This window comes from Balaenoptera physalus, assembly GCF_965194825.1.
Source record: "Balaenoptera physalus genome assembly, chromosome: 3".
Classification (NCBI taxonomy): Eukaryota; Metazoa; Chordata; class Mammalia; order Artiodactyla; family Balaenopteridae; genus Balaenoptera; species Balaenoptera physalus.
In genome coordinates this window covers 150616710-150640406 of record NC_138890.1, presented here as the reverse complement: position 1 = coordinate 150640406, position 23697 = coordinate 150616710, and the positions used below count along the sequence as shown (strand labels likewise).

Below are 23697 nucleotides of genomic sequence, written 5' to 3'. Positions count from 1 at the left end.
ATCTGCAGTCCTATCTCTGGGAAGAATTCAGGATCATGGGTTCACTTCTCCCCACCAAAAGAAATGGCCTTAAATGAGGAAGAGGCAATCGAATGCATTCTTTTCCCTGAGGGATCAATAAGAAGAAAAAAAATCGGCTCTTAAATCTGGATTTTTTTTGGACCCTTCTCAATCTTCATGTCTCTTCTTGCCTTTTCTCCCCACATCTATATAAAACCTTTCCTGAACTGCTGTGGGGTCTGGCTTAGCCACAGGCACTGCTGGCCTCCAGAGACAGCTCTTAACTCTGTTCTACAATAACACTGTACCCCGGTAGTGCAATTAACCCCGCTGGGCCTCATTTCCACATCAACATGACAGAGGAAGAGTTCAGGGGTAGAGTGGATCATCTTTAAATTCTCTTCCAAGTCTAAAAATCCACAACTAAGTAATTAATAACTATTATTAGTACATTCAAGTCAAGCACTGACCTAAACTCAACTAGAAAGTACATCTTAACCATATTTGGAATACGGGCACAAGTACAGCAAACTCTAAAAGCTGAATTTTTCCTGGTCTTAGTTTCAGAGAACAACACACAAGCATCCTGAGGCTTTTATTCGGCTCCCTTATCACAATGGAACCGGCTCTTATTAAATCAGAACTTTCTCTTAGGATCACCTAAGGGTCCTTTATTTACAAGCTGCCAGGTACAGACACTTAAGCATTTCTAACCACTATGAATTACCAAACCAGTGCTTACAATTTCCAGGTAACTGAGCAGAGAACTGACAGTCTTAAAGAATCAGAATTGTCATTCAGCACCAGAGAAGGTGACTAACTAGAAAACCATTTAAAAACCACACTACTTTCTTGGGCTCTTCGTGCTACCTAACATCTCCCCATCACACTGTCTGTTTCTGTTGAGGAAAAGGGGTCTAATTTAAAACGAAGTTATAGGTTAACAATGGACATAGAAAGACATTTACAATATACATTTCTGGTGAAATGGGCAGATTACAAAATAATGTGATCAGCAATATTAGTCCCATTTTGGTAAAAAACATATGCATACACCCACACACGTATCCGACAGGATACATTCCAAGTCGTTAATAAGCTTATAATTTTTCTGTAAAAAATTTGTTTGTTTATCTATATTGTCCTATTTTTCTACAATGAACACTTTGACTTCTGAAATAATAATAATTCAAACAGGTGTTTTACTTAATAAGAAAAGTGGATCTGGCACCCAAACTATAACCAAACACCTCCCTGAAGCAGAGGTCAGCATCCAGGGTTCCCCGGCACAGAGGCACCTTGTGTCTGAGGCTAAGCTGGGGTGGAGGTGTTGAGATGTTTTTAAGTACCAGCCATTGGGGACCACCAAGATAGGCCCAGCTCTCTCCCTCCTGTTCACCTCAGCTTCCAGAACCATCAGCTTCCCATTTACGCAATTTACTGACCTGCAACCCTCTGGGCAGAGTTCACAAACATGACCAAAGATCCTAAATTACAGTTCAGGATTTTAACTTTCACATTCACTGATTTAGGAGAATCAATGACAACAGAAAAGCCAAGTTACTGTGGCAGAGATCCAATTTTAACAGGTGAAGTTAACTCCCACCCCTCATTTTAGGCTGTCCAATGCCAATCCTTTCTGATCACAAGACAAAAAAAATAAGCCATCATGTAAAGCATCATCTTCAAATACTTTATCCAGTTGAGCCTTCTGTTTTTAATAGAAAGTGCTGGCTCTTGATAGCCTCTCTGGCATACAGAATGCAGCTGTTGATACATCTTCTAAGATCTGATCAGCCTAGAACAAGTTCATCACCAGGCACAGGTATCATAAGGCACTTTACACCGTGAAGGCATGAAGGGTGTTCTGGAAGCTTAGTGATCTACCAGCAAAAAGGTGTGTGAGAAATTGCGACTTCCCAGCTAACAAAAGCAAAGAGCATACAAAGAAGACAGTGATAGGAAAACACATGTGACAAGCAGTAAAGATGAGGGCAGTGTGAGGGAAAGGAATAGAAACAGCAGAATGACAGTCTTCAGAAAAGTGTTCTAAAGTCTCCTCCTACTGAGCCAAGAGAAGGTTACCAGACCCAGTGCTCTCAGAGGCACATAGGCTATACCTTGAAGCTGCTCACATGCATTTCCCATAACGTAATAGCTAGCAAAAGCTATACTGTACTTAACAGCAAATTGTCTCCTTACTCCTTCATTCCCTTACCTTCTAAAAACCATCCTTGATTTAGGTCAGAGCCTTATCCTCTGTTACAAAATATTTTTTGAGACAGATTTCAACAAAGAAGCATAGTGTCTACACAGCACTATTTTCTTGCAAGAAAACAAAACTGCCAACTATAAGGATCTGAAAAATGTGACCACTTCAGGCTTATTTTGGGGCTGAACCACTCCCCTTCCCTAATTATCCCTCAAAGGAAATATATCAGGAGCTGTGGGCAAAGAGGGTAAACATGTCTAATTACAACATGTGCTCTTGGTGGATAAAAAATTTGAACATTCTTGAACTCTGGCCACATTTCAGAAGACCTTCCACTTGTAGTTTAGCCTCCCTAAAGAGGAAAGGTTAAAAGACCAGCTGTGTTTCAACCAGGTCTCCATCAAAAAAGACACAAAGAGAAACTGACCACATTTCTTACCCTCCATACTATACGAGAGCCTGCTGAATATGCAAGATGACCCTGACTCCTTATCAAGCACTTACAGAGGAAGTGGTTTTTATTTAAAAATTAGGACTAAAAATAAGACCCATTTCAAGAGTACTCTCCACTGGAAAAAAAGACACACATTTGAATTTAAAGATATATATGCAAAGGCTTCAGGCCACAGGTGGTCTTAGAGAAGCTGTCCTTGATCAAGCCCTCTCATCCACAGCCCACCTGCCTCTGCTTTACAGAGGTGTGAAGACAGCCGAAGAGTTCGCGGGTGCTTCTGCACATTGCTGTTTAAAGTGCTGAGAGAGGAGCCGGAAAAAACCTTCAGAAATCCAAAATGAAAATGCATCTAATTAGGCATTTGGATTGGGAGCTATTGCTCAAGAAGCCCTCAGCAAGGCCTACAGGTTGTAACCTCGCTCACCTCCTCTCCTAGGACTCTCCCCCTCCTCCCCTGGATTCTGCAGGGCTGGTTTCCTTGATGGCCCTCCAGCACTCCAGACTCTTCCCTCAGATCCCAAGCTCCTTCAAGTCTTTGCTCAAATGCCACTGTGCAAGGAGGAGAAGGAGGTCTTTTCTTTTCCCATGATACTTTCAACTTCTAATATGCCATATAATTTACTTATACCTATTTTATTCATTGTTTACCCCTCTCTCCCTCAGATAAGCTCCGGGAGAACGGGGATCTTTGTTTTGTTCATTGATGTATACCCCCAAGCAGTTTTAGAACAGCGCTTGGCACTGAGTAGGAGCTCAAAAAATATTTTCTGAATGAATGAATGAACTTGACAGTAAAACTCCAGGAGGAAAGCAGGAGGGGGGTCGAAAGGGTGATGGTGAGGGGGTGAAGTGAAAGGGGGAAGAAGCGACAGAGGGGAATTCACAAGGAAGAGGTAGAGGCTGACTGAGGCCGGGACCGACCCACACTTTCTCCCTGCAGTGCTGATGGGAAGCGGGAGGCAGTGCACGGTATCCCGCCAGCGGCATCAAATAGCACTCTCAGAAGCAAGCAGCTAAGATAAGCAAGCTCTACAGATTCACTGAGAAATTCCAAGGGCAGGGCAGACCCGCCCGGACTGCAGGCTCTGGGCAGGTCCCCAAGGGGGTCCAGACGTCCCTGCTCTTCCCCTCTATCGGTGTCCCAAACCCAGCTCCCCTCCACTGTAGCCAGGAGCGTGCCGGGCCGCAGTACCTTCCCGGCTCGGGCCCCTTCACCTGGTCGCCAGCAAGCCGGGCCCTGCACTCGAGCACCTGCCTGCCCGCGTCGGGGATCCCCAGCCGGGTCCGCCGGGAAGCCCAGCGCGCCCCTGGGGGCCTCACTCCGCTAGGCTCCCCTCCGGCACCCGGGCAGGAAGCGCCCGCGGCTCTTCCTGCGGCGGATAAGGGGCTGCAGGCGCCCCTCGCCCCGGCCGCTCCAGTCCGACGCCCCGCCCGCGCGGCGCCCCCTCACCTCGGGGCGCACGTAAGACACGAAGGAGGGCTTGGGCGCCTTGGTGCCGCCGCCACCGCCGACTACCCCTTTCCCCAGCATACCGCCGCCTTGGGAAGTAGCGACGCGCGGGAGCAGAGGCGGCCGCTCGCAGCGGCCACCAGCACTGGCGGCGGGGGCTCCGCCCATCCCCAGGGCAGCGGCGGCCGCGGCACCGCCCGCATCCGGCTCCGCCGCTGACACCGCTCGCCCCGCCCAGGCACGCGGGCCCCACCCACTCCGCGCGCAGGCCTAAGCAGTCGGGAACCCGCGGCCGGAGGCCACGCCCCCTCCGCTGGCGACAGGCCGGTTTGCCTGGCGGATACTCGCCTTCCGAGATAGGCTCCATTCCACCCTCTTGAGGCAAAGCCCGCCCTCGTGCGTTCTCTGATTGGCCAGAAGGCTCTGCCGGCCGAGCCCCACGTCAAGTCCCTTCGTGAATGAACCTGGACAGATGTTTCTTCTGACCAATCCAGAGAGCGTCCTCTCCGGACTCCCGGGCGATTGCATAGCAAGAATGTCGCCGTCGCCAAGTGATCCTGCGGTCACTAAGTTGTGAGCATTGGTTCACTGCAGTCGTTCTCTTCTTTTTCCTTGCCGTTTTGGAATAAAACTTGTGAAAGTGTAGTGTATCGAATCTCACCGAATGAGTTTCAAACCCCCATCAATGATGTTCGGGCTTACTATTATAAGTGCAGACAAAAATGAGACAAACCAAGTGCTAGGCACTTAGGAATGGGTTTGAATGTTTGATCATAAAAGGCCTTGTCGACCTAATTTTCCGAAACTTTTTGTTTTTAATCTTTCTGTTTCTAACAGAATATCAAAAGGCCTTAAGAGGTTTCTTTTATTCACCCTCCCAAGTAATCGATAAAACCCTCATTTTTAGGGAAGATTGCAAAGAAAATTCATTTAAATTCGACATTTGGTACCAAGCATTATGTTAGACACAGATGAATAATACAGACACCCAGCTCTCAAGAAACTCAGTCTTGGGGCTTCCCTGGTGGTGCAGTGGTTAAGAATCCGCCTGCCAGTGCAGGGGACACGGGTTCCAGCCCTGGTCCCGGAAGATCCCACATGCCGCGGAGCAACTAAGCCCATGCGCCACAACTACTACAGCCTGCGTGCCTAGAGCCTGCGCTCCGCAACAAAGAGAAGCCACCGCAATGAGAAGCCCGCGCACCGTAACAAAGAGTAGCCCCAGCGCACGCCAACTAGAGAAAGCCGGCACACAGAAACGAAGACCCAACGCAGCCAATAAATAAATAAATAAATAAATTTATAAAAGAAAACAAAGAAACTCAGTCTAGTGGAAAAAACTAATAATAAATATTTGCCGTTAATTTTCTCCGTGTCAGACCCTGGTAAGCATTAGTCTCATCAATGGCTAATGCCCTTTACCCTCTTCATCTCCATGACCGCCCCCTCCCCCCTCCCGCGCACCAAAGCCAGGCGAAATAAACATAAAATCTGAGTAAAAACGAATGTGCTTACTTTTTTTTTAATCTCTCAAGCTTTTATTTATTTATTTTTAATAGATCTTTATGGGAGTATAATTGCTTCACAGTACTGTGTTAGTTTCTGTTGCACAACAAAGCGAAGCAGCCATATGCATACACACGTCCCCATATCCCCGAATGTGCTTACTTTTGAAAACATAGGTCAGGACAAGTCCTGTGGTCTCATTTCAAGCTGACTGCCATCCTTCAGCCTATCCAGTACAGCATGGCTGCAGCTACCAGAGTTGCACTATCCTCGTCCTCAAGAAGAACAGCAGAAGCAAGTAATTTGCCCCGGTCTCACAACAGGTCACTGACAGAGCCGGGATTCCAGCCCAGGTGTGTCCGATTCCTAAGCCCAAGATCCGAACATTATTATAATTACACAAATTAGCAAGGAGCACAATACAAGAGGGGTCAATTCTATTTAGGAAGGCCAAGTCAGGCTTCATAAAGAAAGACGCTCCTTAGGGAGGTGTCGGGAATGAAGTTATTTGTGGGGACTAATAGTAGCACTTTATATTTCACAGCAGTTTTTACTTTTCAAAGTGAAATGGCAGGGCAGATTTTTACAGTCTGAACAAATCTTTACATTCTGACTTTTCAGTTTTCCATGATCTTCCATTGACCATAGTCAGTATGTTGGCGTGGGTGCCTGTGGCCAGGGCTTGCTTCCTGGACATGCAACTAGTGCAGTCACACAGGCCTGCACTTAGAAGGGCTTGGGGCTTAATGCTCTGCGGTTGCGGCCTTCAAATTCTGAATCATTTTATCTTCAGATTTGTGTTTTTTAAGTGAAACGTGATGGGACGATGGAACAAGCCCAGGGGTCTTGGAGCCTCAGCTCCTGCCCACTCCTCTTGGGTGCCCACTCCGCCCTGGCACCCTGGCCCTCCCCAGCCAAACCTAAGACTCCTGATTACCTCTGTCGGGGCGGCAACCTGGCCTCATCATCAGAGGGGGAGTAGTGAGCGGGAAGTCTTGTGTTCTGCCATCGCCATCCCCCTCTCCCCCCCACGGGTGCCTGGACACTGACAAGGAGATGATCAGGGTCAGGCACAGCCCCCCAACCCCTTCCCATGTCTCTGGGTGGGGTAAGCAGCCATCCCTGCCCTATGTTGGCAGCTCCATAACTAGGCCCTTTATTATCTGTGATCTTGGGCAAGTTACTTCATCCCTCTGTGCCTGCAATTCTGTCTGGGATGATAATAGCTATGTCAATGTGGCTGAGGATTGTCATGCAGATTAAACGAGGTAATCCGGGCGATGCCTGGTAGGCAGCAAGAACTAAACAGGTGCTGGCTGACAGTACAATCCCACCAAGCAGGACATAATTTACCCCTTTCCCAGGACTGTAGAAGGAGAAGAAAAGTGACTTCTCCCGATGATGATCTGTAACACCTTGTTAAACAAAGGGGTTTTGTTTGTGTCCTTGTTTGTTTTTGTTTTTAACCTCTGGCCCAATCCTGGGACTATAATAATTACTTTATCCAGCTCTTGAGCATCCAGTGGGTTTGCAACGTGATGACTCTGGAAACTTGATGCAGCCACTGCGCCCATACAGTCTCAGAAATCATAGCCAGCAAGTGAGGAAAGGTGTTAAAGATGGAGGGTGCCTGCTGCTTCCGGGGGCGTTTTCTGCTCACTGATGAAAACCCGCACTTTCTTTAAGGAGCAGGAAGGGGGTGAGGACAGAGAATAAGCTAACATCTGTTTCCATCTTCCTCTTAAGGTTCTCCATCTATCAGCATATTTTTCACTTGATCTTTAGGGTGTGGATCAAATCTCCTTGGGAGAGTCCCTCCCAACTGACTGAAAAATCCCTGTCATGCTGAGGTCAAATAATTCTCCATCTATTAATAACCACAGATGGTGGCCCCTAGACCTTGAAATATTTTAATTTACACATATTAGTTTAAGGTCACTCCTTTCTCCTAATGCTGCCCTGAGCTCTCTTGGAGAATTATAAATAGGAACAAATCTTAGCTCACAAAGAAATGAGCGCCAGACCAAAGACAGTGCCGTTTCTTCCCACAAACTGAAGCCAAGTATGTACTCCCACAAGGGGGGAACATTTTTCCTCCGGCAGGTAGTTAAGCCTGGATATTTGCATTTCCTCCTGCTGGGAGTCACTTGAAGCAGCCTACTTGTGTGTTATTCATCTTTATGTGATAGGTACCAGGAGCATAGTAGGATTTCAATAAATATTTGCACCTGAGTGAAAGGGTATTGGCTGAAAAGCAGCCTGGGCAGCAATTGATTAGTAAGAAGGGGAAGCAAGAATTCAAACTCTAGCATCCGGTTAGAGCCTGCACTTTTAAAATCACTTGGATGCAAACTAAGACCTGATTTTTTTTTTTAAGATTTATTTATTTATTTGTTTGTTTGTTTGTTTGGCTGCATCGGGTCTTAGTTGCGGCATGTGGGATCTTCGTTGAGGCACATGGGATCTTTCGTTGCGGCACACGGGCTTCTCTCTAGTTGTGGTGTGCGAGTTTTCTCTTCTCTAGTTGTGGCGCACAGGCTCCAGAGCACGTTGGCTCTGTAGTTTGGGGGCACGCAGGCTCTCTAGTTGAGGCATGCGGGCTCAGTAGTTGTGGCACGTGGGCTTAGTTGCCCCATGGCATATGGGATCTTAGTGCCCTGACCAGGGATCGAACCCGTGTCCCCTGCATTGGAAGGCCAATTCTCTACCACTGGACCACCAGGGAAGTCCCAGACCTGATTTTTTAAAAAATAAAAATGAATGAATGAATGAATGAATGAATAAATAAATAAAATTCAAGGAGGACTAAAATGCACGTGTTATTTAATGGCCACTTGCCAAATTCCAATTTTAGCAAATGGCGAAGACTTGCCTTCTTCTTTCACTGAAAATAGAAAATTCCTTAACCTCTTGCTGTATCCATGCATCTTCCAACCATCCCCTGAAGATGGTGAGGAACGGATCTGGATTAAGAAGCATTTGAATCGTTCTCCACCTTGTGGTGCAATAAAATGAGGACCTGCTGGGGAGACTCAGTGATTGTGAACAAGGGCTTCCTGGTGATTTTTTTTCTTTCACAAACACACAGCCTAAACTGGCCACATGGTAGGGGGCCTGGTGAGCCTACTCTATGATCTGTATTCTGTCTTCTTCAAAACGAGACAGGCTGGGACCTGGGACCCTTTACTGCAGTGCTTGCACCTGGACAAACATCTCCTCGTGGATCTGAATACAAAGAAACGTTAAGGGACTAAAAACTACACGCATGGGCAGTTGGGGCAAATTATGAACAAAATACAAAAAGGCCAAAACCCAACTGCCACTTCTGAGGTGGCAGAAGCAAAAGCAGGGTTCTGTGCATGCACTCAACACACAGCACCACCAAGGGGGTGGGCAGACCACCTAAGCTACCCCTCTGGCTACCCACCCACCCACCGCTGCCCTCACCCCATTTACAGGACCACCTCACCACCCACTCAGGGGGCGAGCAAGAGAACCTGTTACTTGTTCTCGCCCTCTCGTCTGGCCTCTTATCAACTTCTATTGCTTAAAGAGTCCAAGAACCTGGGTTGGTAACAAATACACAAGTTAAGTCTGATTCATTTATTTATTTATTTATTATTATTATTTTTAACATCTTTATTGGAGTATAATTACTTTACAATGGTGTTAGTGTCTGCTGTACAACAAAGGGAATCAGCTATATGTATACATATATCCCCATATCTCCTCCCTCTTGCATCTCCCTCCCACCCTCCCTATCCCATCCCTCTGGGTGGTCACAAAGCACCAAGCTGATCTCCTTGTGCTATGCAGCTACTTCCCACTAGCTATCTATTTTACATTTGGTAGTGTATATATGTCCATGCCACTCTCTCACTTTGTCACAGCTTACCCTTCCCCCTCCCCGTGTCCTCAAGTCCATTCTCTAGTAGGTCTGCATCTTTATTCCTGTCCTGCCCCTAGGTTCTTCAGAACCTTTTTTGTTTTTTAGATATATATGTGTTAGCATATGGTATTTGTTTTTCTCTTTCTGACTTACTTCACTCTGTATGACAGACTCTAGGTCCATCCACCTCACTACAAATAACTCAGTTTCGTTTCTTTTTATGGCTGAGTAATAGTCTATTGTATACATGTGCCACATCTTCTTTATTCATTCATCTGTCGATGGACACTTAGGTTGCTTCCATGTCCTGGTTATTGTAAATAGAGCTGCGATGAACATTGTGGGACATGACTCTTTTTGAATTATGGTTTTCTCAGGGTATGTGCCCAGGAGTGGAATTGCTGGGTCGTATGATAGTTCTATTTTTAATTTTTTAAGGAACCTCCATACTGTTCTCCATAGTGGCTGTATCAATTTACATTCCCACCAACAGTGCAAGAGGGTTCCCTTTTCTCCACACCCTCTCCAGCATTTATTGTTTCTAGATTTTTTGATGATGGCCATTCTGACCGGTGTGAGATGATACCTCATTGTAATTTTGATTTGCATTTCTCTAATGATTAGTGATGTTGAGCATCCTTTCATGTGTTTGCTGGCAATCTGTATATCTTCTTTGGAGAAATGTCTATTTAGGTTTTCTGCCCATTTTTGGATTGGGTTGTTTGTTTTTTTGATATTGAGCTGCATGAGCTGCTTGTATATTTTGGAGATTAAGCCTTTGTCAGTTGCTTCACTTGAAAATATTTTCTCCCATTCTGAGGTTGTCTTTTTGTCTTGTTTATGGTTTCCTTTGCTGTGCAAAAGCTTTTAAGTTTCATTAGGTCCCATTTGTTTATTTATGCTTTTATTTCCATTTCTCTAGGAGGTGGGTCAAAAAGGGTCTTGCTGTGATTTATGTCATAGAGTGTTCTGCCTATGTTTTCCTCTATGAGTTTTATAGTGTCTGGCCTTACATTTAGGTCTTTAATCCTCGTTTATTCATTAAATAAGGGCTTACTGATGGTCTGTCGTGACTTGTCTCCCAGCCTCTCCCAATAAGACTGGAAGTTCTTGAAAGGAAGGATGGTCTCCTCTATAACTCCTGGGCAAGAAGGAGGGCAGTTGTGCAATAGCTATCAAAAATTGTGTTAGAAATTTCACTTCTAAAAATGTATTGTGAAGAGTCACACATGTGAAATGCCATCTATCCAAGCTTACTCACTGCAGCAATTTTTGTAACAGCAGAAGATTGGGGAAAAACCTAAATGTTCATCAGTAGAGTTAGGTTGAATAAATTATGGTACAGCCATAGAATGGGACACTATGCATCTGTAAAAAAGAATGAGAAAGTTCTTTAGGTAGAAGCTGTAAAGTTGAGTGGTTAAAAGCAAATATTCTGATGAAAAAGAATGTATATATGTATATGCATAACTGAATCACTTTGCTGTACAGTAGAAATTAACACAACACTGTAAATCAACTATACTCCAATAAAATAAATTTTTTTAAAAAAGCAAATATTCTGGAGTCAGACTGCCTGGGTTTAAGTCCTGCCTCCCCCAGTTACTAGATGCATGACCTGTAGGCATTTATCTTCTTGGACCTCAATTTTCTTCCCTATAAAAACATGGATGGGCTTCCCCGGTGGCGCAGTGGTCAAGAATCCACCTGCCACTGCAGGGGACATGGGTTTGAGCCCTGGTCCGGGACGATCCCACATGTCACGAAGCAACTAAGCCTGTGCACCACGACTACTGAGCCTGCGCTCTAGAGCCCCCGTGCCACAACTACTGAGCCCATGTGCCACAACTACTGAAGCCAGCACACCCAGAGCCTGTGCTCCGCAACAAGAGAAGCCACTGCGATGAGAAGCCCACGCACTGCAAGGAAGAGTAGCCTCCGCTCGCCGCAACTAGAGAAAGCCTGCGTGCAGAAACAAAGACCCAGTGCAGCCAAAAATAAATTAAAAAAATAATGAAGGTGATGAAGATTATAGTGGCATCTGTAGATGATGTATCATAGGCATGTTGTGATGATTAAATAAGTTAATAAATATAAAGTGTTTAGAGAGTTGGTACATAAGGTATGAATGCACATTCAGTGATCAAAGCAAGGTGCCCAAAAGTATACAGAGTAGGTTACCGTTTGTGTGAAAAAGAATGGAAATAAAGACTACATATACCCAGCTCTTTATGTTTCCATAGAACATCTTTGGATAGATACAAAAGGAACTATGGCATTCGTTGTTTTGGAAGGGGAAAGTGGGCATTTGGAGGAAAGACTGAAAGAAGAGTTTTTACTGTACACTCCTTTTATCTTTGGATTTTGAACCATGAGAATTATTACCTAGTGCAACAATAAATAAATTAAAACATATATATGTGTGTGCACATGTATATATGTATATATATGCACACACACACAGAACTATCTCATGTAATTTTTTTAAAGTGAAAGTCCATAACATAAAGTTAGCCATTTTAAAGTGAACAATTAAAACACATTGAATTTCAATTTAAAAATAAGAGTTTTTAATAAGACCTCGCCATTTTCTGTCTCTGTTGGCTTGGCATTGGCCTCCAAATCCATCAAGGTCTGCTTCCAGTGCCACCACATTTTGACATCTTCCTTGGAGACTGTTGGCACCAGTCTAGACGTCTTCTGAATTTCTAAGCACCTGGAATCTGTATGCTGCCTTGACTTGAATATGTCCTGGAGTCAGTGCAATGGGTCCGCGTCTTTGTCTTCTTCCCTAGAGCTGTGCCAGGAGCTTGTTGCAGTCAGAGGTGGTCCCCATGCTTCTCCATATTCCCTGCAGTGCTATCTTCGGTGCTTTGACGAGATTATTGGATGGATGGATGGATGAATGGATGGATGGATGGAAGAGGCTTCAGGACCCGGCTGAACCCCGGCAGCCTCTGGACAAGGGAACTGTGCCCTCTACAGGACTATTTTAAAAGTGGTCATGCGGCAGGCGTTCCCAGCGCAGGGCGGGGAGTTCCCTCCGCTGGGGAGCTGGGGCACGGGATGAAGGGACATGACAGAGGAAGAGGCAGAGCCCACCAACTCGCTGTCCTCCTCCACCGATGGACTCATTTTCTGAATCCACGACCGCATGAAACATGCAGTAGAAACTCGGCTTGGGTCAGCGGCTGGGCCACCCCCAGACGCTGTAGAAAGACTCCCAGAGCTGGAAAAATTTCATTTTGAAGAGTCATGGGGGTCGGGGGTGGGGAGGAGTTGTCACAAAACCCAGAGAAATAAAACAACCTGCCCAAAATCACACTGCTGGTCAGTGCCGCCCTGGGACTTACTTCTGTCACGCAAGCTGATTTCTGAACATGAGTTTTAAACCACAGCGCCCTGACGCAGGCAACGTAATCTGGTCATTACTGCCCTTCATCTTGGCCACTTCAGGTCCCCTAAGCCACTCACAGTCCAACTCAGAGCTCCCTTCCATGCTTCTCCCCTGCTCTCTGGCCTGACTTGGAGCTCCGGGGGCACAAAGTCCCAGGCAGGCCTCAGGTGGGGCAGGGCAGGCTGCCCATCTCCTGACCTGGTCCCATTGCGTGGCCTGTGTGTCCCTGAGCATCGAAGGTGCCTGGTTCAGAGGGTGTCAGCTCGGGGCTGCCGTCACTTCGTCCTGCTCCTGCGCGGGTTAGGGTTAGCTGGCACGGCGATCCCTCGGAGATGAAGCGAAGTCCCCATCCCTGGGATGGTGTGTGCCCTATCCTCGAATGGGGGTGCCCATTTCCTCTGCCGGGCAGCCTCCCAGCAGCACCTTGGCTCTCTCTCCTAATTACTTTTTAAGTTTCACTTGAGAGCCATGGAAAACTGTGGTCACTTCCAACCCCCTTGGGAGACTAGAAGAGCCAAGGGGCTTCTCTGCAAGCTCTCCAGCACCTGGAGAGGCCATGCCACCATTTCAACTACTCCATTCCCTGGGGTCAGGGGAAGGGAGAGCATCGGCAGGGCTTCCACACGCCAGAAGTCCCATGCAGGGTGGCTGGACCCAGGCCCACTCTTCTCTCAGGTCCCCTGAACAATAGGGTAGCTGGGGCAGGGGGTGGGCTGGGGGTAAGTGCGGGGACACTTCCCGCAGCTCACTCTGTTCTTTCGCTCCCAAGCTAGTCTCTTCCCAGCTCAGAGCTCTGGGGTGTGTGTGTGTGTGTGTCTGGAGTGGGAGGGAGGAAGCAGCAAGCAGAAAAACCTGTTATTTTGGTTGGCTTTTCATTTCAAATTTCTCTTGACTCATTCCAGGATAGTAGAAATCAAGATCTGGCATCTGATTCAGGGATGATCTCCAGGAGAGAACAATGAAAAAAACCTGTCAGTGTCTCAAAGGCTGGATATCACAAAATAAAAAGTGTGTGTTATTCCTTCTTGAATTTTAACTGAGATCAAAGTATTAAGTTTAGATCTTAGAATTTCTGGTACTTCAGAGCTGGCTGGGGAGAAACGAGGGACCTGGCATCCAGACTGTTTATTCTCTAATTTGAAGGAAGATGGCACTGAGAGAATCTTCTCTTCCTTCCAAGTTTTGCTTGGGGCTGAATCTGGTTTGAAAATCCGGTTGAACAGTGGGAAGACACCTCTATTCCAGAGAGAAGGGCCACTCGCATTTGGAGCCTAATGATCTCAGAGGGAAGAAGGAAGCTGTTGCTGTCATAAGGGCCGGGAGAACCTTCTCAAATAAGAACAGGCCCAGAGATAAACCCACGCACATATGCTCACCTTATCTTTGATAAAGGAGGCAAGAATATACAGTGGAGAAAAGACAGCATCTTCAATAAGTGGTGCTGGGAAAACTGGACAGGTGCATGTAAAAGTATGAAATTAGAACACTCCCTAACACCATACAGAAAAATAAACTCAAAATGGATTAAAGACCTAAATGTAAGGCCAGACACTATCAAGCTCTTAGAGGAAAACATAGGCAGAACACTCTATGACATAAATCACAGCAAGATCCTTTTTGACCCATCTCCTAGAGAAATGGAAATAAAAACAAAAATAAACAAATGGGACCTAATGAAACTTAAAAGCTTTTGCACAGCAAAGGAAACCATAAACAAGACAAAAAGACAAGCCTCAGAATGGGAGAAAATATTTGCAAATGAAGCAACTGACAAAGGATTAATCTCCAAAATTTACAAGCAGCTCATGCAGCTCAATATCCAAAAAACAAACAACCCAATCCAAAAATGGGCAGAAGACCTAAATAGACATTTCTCCAAAGAAGATATACAGATTGCCAAGAAACACATGAAAGAATGCTCAACATCATTAATCATTAGAGAAATGCAAATCAAAACTACAATGAGGTATCATCTCACACCGGTCAGAATGGCCATCATCAAAAAATCTAGAAACAATAAATGCTGGAGAGGGTGTGGAGAAAAGGGAACCCTCTTGCACTGTTGGTGGGAATGTAAATTGATGCAGCCACTATGGAGAACAGTATGGAGGTTCCTTAAAGAACTAAAAATAGAATTACCATACGACCCAGCAATCCCACTACTGTGCATATACCCTGAGAAAACCATAATTTAAAAAGAGTCATGTACCAAAATGTTCATTGCAGCTCTATTTACAATAACCAGGACATGGAAGCAACCTAAGTGTCCATCGACAGATGAATGGATAAAGAAGATGTGGCACATATATACAACGGAATATTACTCAGCCATAAAAAGAAACGAAATTGAGTTATTTGTCGTGAGGTGGATGGACCTAGAGTCTGTCATACAGAGTGAAGTAAGTCAGAAAGAGAAAAGCAAATACCGTATGCTAACACATATATGGAATCTAAGAAAAAAATAAAAAAGGTCATGAAGAACCTAGGGGTAAGATGGGAATAAAGACACAGACCTACTAGAGAATGGACTTGAGGACACGGGGAGGGGGAAGGGTAAGCTGGGATGAAGTGGGAGAGTGGCATGGACATATATACACTACCAAATGTAAAATAGATAGTGGGAAGCAACCGCATAGCACAGAGAGATCAGCTCGGTGCTTTGTGACCACCTAAGAGGGGTGGGATAGGGAGGGTGGGAGGGAGACGCAAGAGGGAAGAGATATGGGAACATATGTATGTGTATAACTGATTCACTTTGTTATAAAGCAGAAACTAACACACCATTGTAAAGCAATTATACTCCAATAAAGATGTTAAAAAAAAAAAAAAAAAAAGAACCGGCAAGCATGCTTCCTCAATGGGTTATTTGAGCTTTGCTCAAAGTGCAGCCAGGCCTCTCCTGAGCTTGGCTAACCTATCCGCACTCACTGAAAACCTGAAAGGGTTATTGTTCAGGTGCCATAAAAGGACACAGAGGGTGTGAAAGGCCCACTGTTTTCTGTTGGAAATAGTCATCTGTCCCAAGGTTAAAATGTAATCAAAATTGTTTTTTAAAAATCCTTTCTGTCCAAAGGCAACAAAAATATAGCATAAGGAATGGAAATGGCTGAGCTTCAAAGAAACATCTCAATATCTTTTAGAGTAAATTTTCTGCTTGAGTACTGTTAATAATTGGCCATTTCCCCATTTCCCCATTTCCCTCCAGAACACTGGAGTCTATTCACCATTCATTCACCTGGTCTCTGGAAGAGAATCTGAGGGCAGCCAAGTAAAGCACCAAGCAAGGCAATCTCAGACTTCGCAAATATCTGACGCAGGTTTAAGCAACCTGAAAAGAAGTTTTACAGCTCTGCTGAACTGGGGACCCAGAAAGAGAGGGGAAAAAAAAGCAATTCATTCTCTCACCTCATGTGAGACAACATCAAGTAAAGAGAACATACGAAGAGAAACTTAATTTGGAACCACTTATATGCTCAGAAAAATAGTCAATTCATTTTTAGAAAGAAGCTCTCTGCTCTGCCTTTTTCCTGGTTTGCTCATATTACCAGGGTGACACCTTCTTCATCCCAAAGGAAGGGCTCTGTCCCTCTCGGTCATAGAAGGAGCCCCTCATAAGCCTATGAAGGTGACCTCAAAGGGAGCAGGACATGCACTACATGGAGAGGTGAGAGCAAGCGCTTTGCTCCACTGGTGAGAGGGCAGGTCCTGGTACGGGGAGTGGCAGGAGAGGAGGCTTGAGGGACAGGCCGGAGGTATAGTTTATGGGCCCTGAATGCCATGCTAAGGACTTCAGCATTTATCCTTAGGCGTGTGGAGCTAATGGGGGGGGGGGGCGGTTTACATCATTTTTTTCTTTTTAAAGAATTATTATGTGGTAATTATTTAAGGATTATTAAGTAATCATTTCCTATTACATAGTAAAAGTTATTATAGAAATATAGAGAGTAGCTAATCTCCTAATCAAATAGAAATAAAAATCCCAAACTGAACAGGTCATAATCATGCTTCACAGGGATAACCCCTGGAAACATTTTGGGGAAGAATGGGCTATATATACATGCTTTTCTATTAAAACAAAAAGGGATCATTCTTCACACATGGTTTTATAGTCTGATTTTTTTCATTAAACATTATAAAGTAACTTTCTTTATGTGTTAGGCTCCTACATAGTTATTTTCAGCTTTTTTCCTGACCTAACATTCTTGAGGGAACTAACACCATCTCATGAGTATCATGGGTAGCAGGGGTTGAATGAATGGTTTTTTTAATACATTTATTTATTTTTATTTTTGGCTGCGTTGGGTCTTTGTTGCTGCGCGCAGGCTTTCTTTAGTTGCGGTGAGCGGGGGCTACTCTTCGTTGGGGTGTGTGGGCTTCTCATTGCGGTGGCTTCTCTTGTTGCGGAGCACGGGCTCCAGGTGCGCAGGCTTCAGTAGTTCTGGCACGCAGGCTTCAGTAGTTATGGCTCGCGGGCTCTAGAGTGCAGGCTCAGTAGTTGTGGCGCACGGGCTTAGTTGCTCCGCAGCATGTGGGATCTTCCCGGACCAGGGCTCGAACCCGTGTCCCCTGCATTAGCAGGTGGATTCCTAACCACTGAGCAACCAGGGAAGCCCTGAATGAGTGGTTTTTAAGGAGGGGGCACTCCTCTTTAGAATCACTGGTCTAGGGACTTCCCTGGTGGTGCAGTGGTTAAGAATCCGCCTGCCAATGCAGGGGACACGGGTTTGATCTGATCCCTGGTCTGGGAAGATCCCACGTGCCGCAGAGCAACTGAACCCGTGCGCCACAACTACTGAAGCCCGTGCACTTAGAGCCCGTGCTCCGCAGCGAGAGAGGCCACTGCAGTGAGAGGCCCGTGCACCGCAGCAAAGAGTAGCCCCCGCTCGACGCAACTGGAGAAAGCCCGCGCACAGCAACGAAGACCCAACGCAGCCAAAAATAAATAAATAATTAAAAAAAAAAAAAAGAATCACTGGTCTATAACATCACTTAGGTGATTGAGCTGTATTTCATTAAAATACTTACTGGACATTTTGTTTCTAATCTTACCCACTTGCCAATAATGCTTCTGTAAATATATTTGAATTTATAGTTTTCTATACTTATCTGGTTAGGTTTAATTCTTTTTTTTCATGAAAGAAGTGGAAAATTCTGTTCGAGCCAAATTGGAGGATTATAAACCACGAACAGCATCTCAGAAAACTCCGAGAACTGTTCCCTAGATTTAATACTTTAAGATAACTTCTTTGAAGTTCAGTTGCTGGGTCAAAATCTCTCTCTGTATATTTGCATTTAAAAAAAAGATAATTCAGATGTTGACTGAGCTGGTGCCCTTGCCTTTGCCTTTGAGATCTTGGTATTACTTGATATTTTCAATCTTTATAATCTTTGTCAATCTGGTTGACAAAAGTTTATTACTTTTTAAAAATTTGTATTTATTTGATTACTAGTAAGGTTGAAATTTTGTTTTCATATGGCTATTGGCTATTTATATTTCTTTTGAGAATATGTATTTCTTAAGAATTGTCCAGCCATGTACATTGCTCACTTACCCTTTTAAAGAAAGAAGATTATATCTTATAATTTATTGCCAAGGTATTCCATATTCATTGTCAAATCATCTGAGTCAGTGGAAAAAGTTACTCAATAGCTCATAATCCAGAGATAACCAATGTTAATAGTTAAAAAAAATTTTTTTATTTTATATTGGAGAATAGCAGATTTACAATATTGTATTAGTTTCAGGTGTACAGCCAAGTGATTCAGTTATACATATACCCAATGTAATAGTTTTGAGTTAGGACTTTGTGTGTGTGTGTGTGTGTGTGTGTGTGTGTGTGTGTGTGTCTGCATATGTGGATGCATGTATCATAAATGTGGACTTTAAAAAAAAAATCTATTTATTTATTTATTTTTAGCTACGTTGTGTCTTCCTTGCTGGGCGCAGGCTTTCTCTAGTTGTGGCGAGCAGGGGCTACTCTTTGTTGCGGTGCACGGGCTTCTCATTGCAGTGGCTTCTCTTGTTGCAGAGCATGGTCTCTAGGTGTGCAGGCTTCAGTAGTTGTGGCTCGTGGGCTCTAGAGCGCAGGCTCTGTAGTTGTGGCGCATGGGCTTAGCTGCTCTGTGACATGTGGGGTCTTCCTGGACCAGGGCTCGAAAACATGTCCTGGGCATTGGCAGGCGGATTCTTAATCACTGCGCCACCAGGGAAGCCCACAGATGTGGACTTTTATACAGATATTGGTTTTACATATATGATTTATGAAAATCTCAGTATGTCAACAAACACACAGCTACATCATTATTTGTAATGATCCACTACACACATGTCCCATTTTTCTAATCCTTGACAATTCAGGTAGTAAATCTTTATGCCTGTGTCCAATTCTTTTCTTAGTGGAATCAGATTCAAATGATTTGAACAGGGACTTCCCTGGTGGCACAGTGGTTGGGAATCCACCTGCCAATGCAGGGGACACAGGTTCGATCCCTGGTCCGGGAAGATCCCACATGCCAGCGGGGCAACTGGGCCCGTGTGCCACAACTACTGAGCCCATGTGCTGCAACTACTGAAGCCCACGTGCCTAGAGCCCGTGCTCCGCAGCAGGAGAGGCCACTGCAATATCAGAAGCCCGTGCACCACAACGAAGAGTAGCCCCGCTCACTACAACTAGAGAAAGCCTGCATGCAGCAACAAAGACCCAATGCAGCCAAAAATAAAAATATAAATTTATTTAAAAAATGATTTGAACATATTTATTAATATCAACTCTGATATATTATAATGGTTTCCCCAGTTATTTGTCTTTAAATTTTATAGTTTTATATTTTTAGTACTAAAATTCACATATTTGATTTTCATATTGAACCAGCCTTGCATTCCCAAGGTAGACTCCACTTGGTTGTGGTTATTCTTTATATATATTGCTAGATTTGATTTGATAAATCTTCTGTTAAGGATTCTTCAGTCTAATTTCATCAGGTATATTGGCCTGAGTTTCTTTGAACTGTTTCTACCTAGTTTTGGTATCAGGGTAATGTTGGCCTCATAAAGTAAGTCGGGGTTGAGCTCCAGAAAAAAAAAATTACTGTAATTATTATAGTATTATTCATAAATAACTTTATGGGGTCACTTGCCCTAACTCCTTCCTCTTCCCAATCTGCCCAGTGTGTTCAGTTCCCCAGGACTCCCTTTTTCAATCCTCTGGCCAGAAATCTGCAGCTTTAGTTATTGAATTCTACCAGACACTTCTATGGCTGTATTCATGTCCAAGGCTAAGCAGTGAGTTTACTGCTGGAGGGGGAAACATGGCAAAATTGTCAGTTTGATATACTTCAGTTCTGGTCTTCTCCAATCTGCCTGCTACTAACTATGTTTCAGGGTCCTCAAATTGCTGTTCCATGCATTTTATCCAGATTTTATAGTTGAATTCCGAGGAAGGGACGGGGAGGATGGTGTTTACTTCATCTTATCAGGACCTGGAACTCATAAATTTGGTTTCAATTAATAATTTAGTTGTAGCTCCCCTTCCACTTCACCATATACTAAGCCCTCTCCTTTTTTATCTCTTTTGATGTGCACTATTTCATAAAAAGGAAAAAATTAAGAACCCATATAATTAAGAATTTTGCCATCTAGAATCTTCTCCCTCCTTCTCTTAATCCAACCAAAGAGCAAACAGGAAGACAGGCAGGCTGCTCCAATGTTACTGTGAGATTTTTAGGAGATAGGTTTTGATCTCTGCTCTGACATAAAGGATTCCTTTGAGGCTGTAGCTTGCTTCAGTTTCAGGCCTCCTTCCTGACCTTTCTCTTGAAACAGTCAATGAAGGAAGTGCATCAAGTGTTTATGACTGTCCTTTACATTAGGTGTGGGAGACATCACGTATCCTAGTATATAGGAAAGAAACACATGATTACAGAATCAAAGAATTTTGGAACTGACAGTAATTGTAGAGATGGTCTGCCCCTCAGTTTAACGTATGTGGTTGCACATGCAGATTGGAAGAGTCCATAGGTAAAATGTCCACGATCTGAAATATAATAAAACCAAGGGCCCACAGGGCCAGCCTGATAGACAAAATAGGGAACAGTAGAGGTTTTGGTAAACTGTCCAGAACAGGCTTTGTCTTAAATTTATCCTCTAGGGGGAGTAGCCATTACTCTCATCATAGGAACACATGCTCTATGTCATCAGATCTTCCAGTTTTTCAAGAGAAGTCAAATTGGGATTTTCATGTGAAATCTTTAATATTGGCTCAAAATTTCTAACAGTCTTAGGGCCAAATGAGACACAGCTACATCCTGGGTATAGTATATTAGATATCATTTTTGACTCCTGGCTCAGGTAAAAGTTTTCGTCCTTTTTTCCTATCCTTACTTAAGCATTGACCTTTGAAAGAGCTACAGCTTTGTAGGTTCTTTAGAATTATGAGAAAAAAAGGCTAATGGGCAGGTCTTTGGAGTGGACCAAAATTGGGATACTTAAAATCTATTTGTACATTACATCTTAAGCATTAAAATTCTGCAGAGAGGTTTGACTAAAGCAAAAATTAACACTTTGTAAATCAACTGTACTTCAATTAAAAATATTTTTTTTAAAAAAGGGACAAATCTATAGGAGGTACATAGCATAAAGGTTAAAAGTTCAGGATTTGAAGTCAACAGGACTCTCCAAGTACGCAGCTTTCTGATGATCTGACACATTCAAGAAGAGATATTCAAATGATCTTTATTATAGCAACAGCAAAGTACTTAATCTCAAAACCCTGGTTTGCTCATGTGTAATGAACACCTATCACCTAGTGATATCCCAAGGATGAAACCACATGTACCATTTTAGCACAGTGATGTGGAGTTGCTTGAAGGTCTTTTGAGGAGCAATGCCATGATCAAATTGGTGCTTTAGGAAAAATATTCTGGGGGCTGTAGGTTGAATAGTGTAGAGATTGGAGGCAGAAAGAAAAAAGGCAAGACTGGAGTTTGGACTGAGAGAAAGGATTTGGAAATAAACATAACAAAAGGAGTACCTGATGAGACTTGGAAGGTGGATGAGATCATCAATAGCATGTACATATAAGAAGATGCCAATGATAGAACCATGGAAAGTGCTACAGCTGACCCCTGAACAACGTAAGGGGTCGGCAACAACTTCTCTGTAAGTAACCCCATTCATTTTATTGTTGCAGTTAATATTTTTAAAAAGCCATTTCTTCAATTGTTCTTTTTTTTTCCTATAGCTATTCACATTAGAAGGTACTTATAATCCTTTCTCTCTCCCATATCATCTTTTGTCCCTCCTGCTCTGCGGTTCCAACTACATGCCATAATTTTGAACAAATTCACTATCTTGGTCATTCTTTTTTGAATATCACATTAAAATTAATGCCCAGCACTGAACACCAGATTCCAGATATGGTGTGACTAATGAATGCCTAGTGTAGGAGGACTGTATATCTCTCAATTTTGGATATCACTAAGACAAAGGATACAAGGATGCGCCTTCGCTGTTAAAAGGCTTGCAGTGCTCACTAAAATTAGTTGTGATTGGTAACGCAGGTTTTAACTTCCTTCCAGCCCTCCACATTATGCATTAGCAAAAGGCAGGCCTTCTGTTTCTGTCTGCATTATAATGCACACTATATCACACTGAAGTACAATTTGCTCTTTTTAAACAGCTTATGGCAAAGGTCAAGGTAAATTACAACACTCTGGACTTTTTCCCATCAGGAACCTGTCATACTGCATTATCCTGTATTTATTTAATATAGGGCCTATATTGATCCAAGCCCTAGTTACGTTCTCTGCCATTTTCCCTTTCTACTTGTGAACTCTCCAACATTAACGTATTTTATGAGTGATTAATTAGCTGGGATCAACTTAACTGCCTTTTCGTACTTTCATGCAACAGATTACTTTTTAAAAAAATATTTCACATTAGGTTACTGATTAAACAGTCCTTTCCAAACTGAAGACCCTTTGTCTCTAGTACCAGTATCTTACTATATTAAAGTGAATAGAGTAGCTTTGTACTTAACATGGAACCAGTTTAAGCATTGTTCAAAAATGTTACTCAAAGTTTTAAGTTATAGAATTGTTTCCTCTTTGCAGATTTTATTTTACATCTACTATTATTACACTAAGCAAGATAAAGGAGGACTAATGGAACTTAGCGCCTGTGACTGCTGGGATGTGGGTGGTGTGGGGAGAGTAGTGTGAGTACACACGTTACAGAGCTGTGCGCTGCTCATGTGCTTTTTGGCCATTTGACTCTGCACTTGGGGTTGGTCTGTACTTATGTCATTGTAATGATTTCACTCCTGCCTGTGACATTTTTATCAAATGTGTGAATAAATAAAGATTAGTATGAAAAAAAAGAGACAAAGGAGGACTAAAATTAACTAGACTATAGCTTACTAAAATTACCTAGACAACTAATCAATAAAATTGCTTAGGGAATAGGGATATTATGATTTGCTAAATACTGCAATAAACTTATTGCCATATTGTATAGCTGATCATAAAATACCTTTAATACTAAACTTAAAATATAATTTAATTCTGAACTGTAAAGCATGTTTATTAAAGCATGATCCATGTACAACTTGCATCAGAACCACCTATAATTAAAGAAAAAAATTGATCTGGGATGATCCTACAGTGCTTGTTAAAAATGCAGTTTCCCTATGTGTACTGATACAGAACAACCTCCAAGACTCCAAGATACATTAAATGAGAAAAGGCAAGGTTCAGAACAATGTACGCAGTATCCAGCCATTTGTACAAAGAC

General features: G+C 43.6%; 2 protein-coding genes across 6 annotated transcripts in view; one reads left to right on the top strand and one right to left on the bottom strand.

Annotated features, from left to right (window-relative positions):
* The window catches only part of MTMR12 (myotubularin related protein 12), a 66693-nt gene extending 62347 nt beyond the window's left edge, over positions 1–4346 (bottom strand). For 2 of the 5 annotated variants that reach the window (XM_082453733.1, XM_082453736.1), the window contains exon 1: positions 4117–4343. In XM_082453733.1, the coding sequence (XP_082309859.1) occupies positions 4117–4284 (168 nt within the window). In that variant the 5' untranslated portion in view covers positions 4285–4343. Of the gene's footprint in view, positions 1–4116 lie in introns of all 5 variants that reach the window. The other 3 variants (XM_082453735.1, XM_082453732.1, XM_082453734.1) reach the window with 3 other exon arrangements.
* Positions 1–23697, top strand: part of SUB1 (SUB1 regulator of transcription) — a 354409-nt gene that overhangs the window by 124057 nt on the left and 206655 nt on the right. The window lies entirely within an intron of this gene.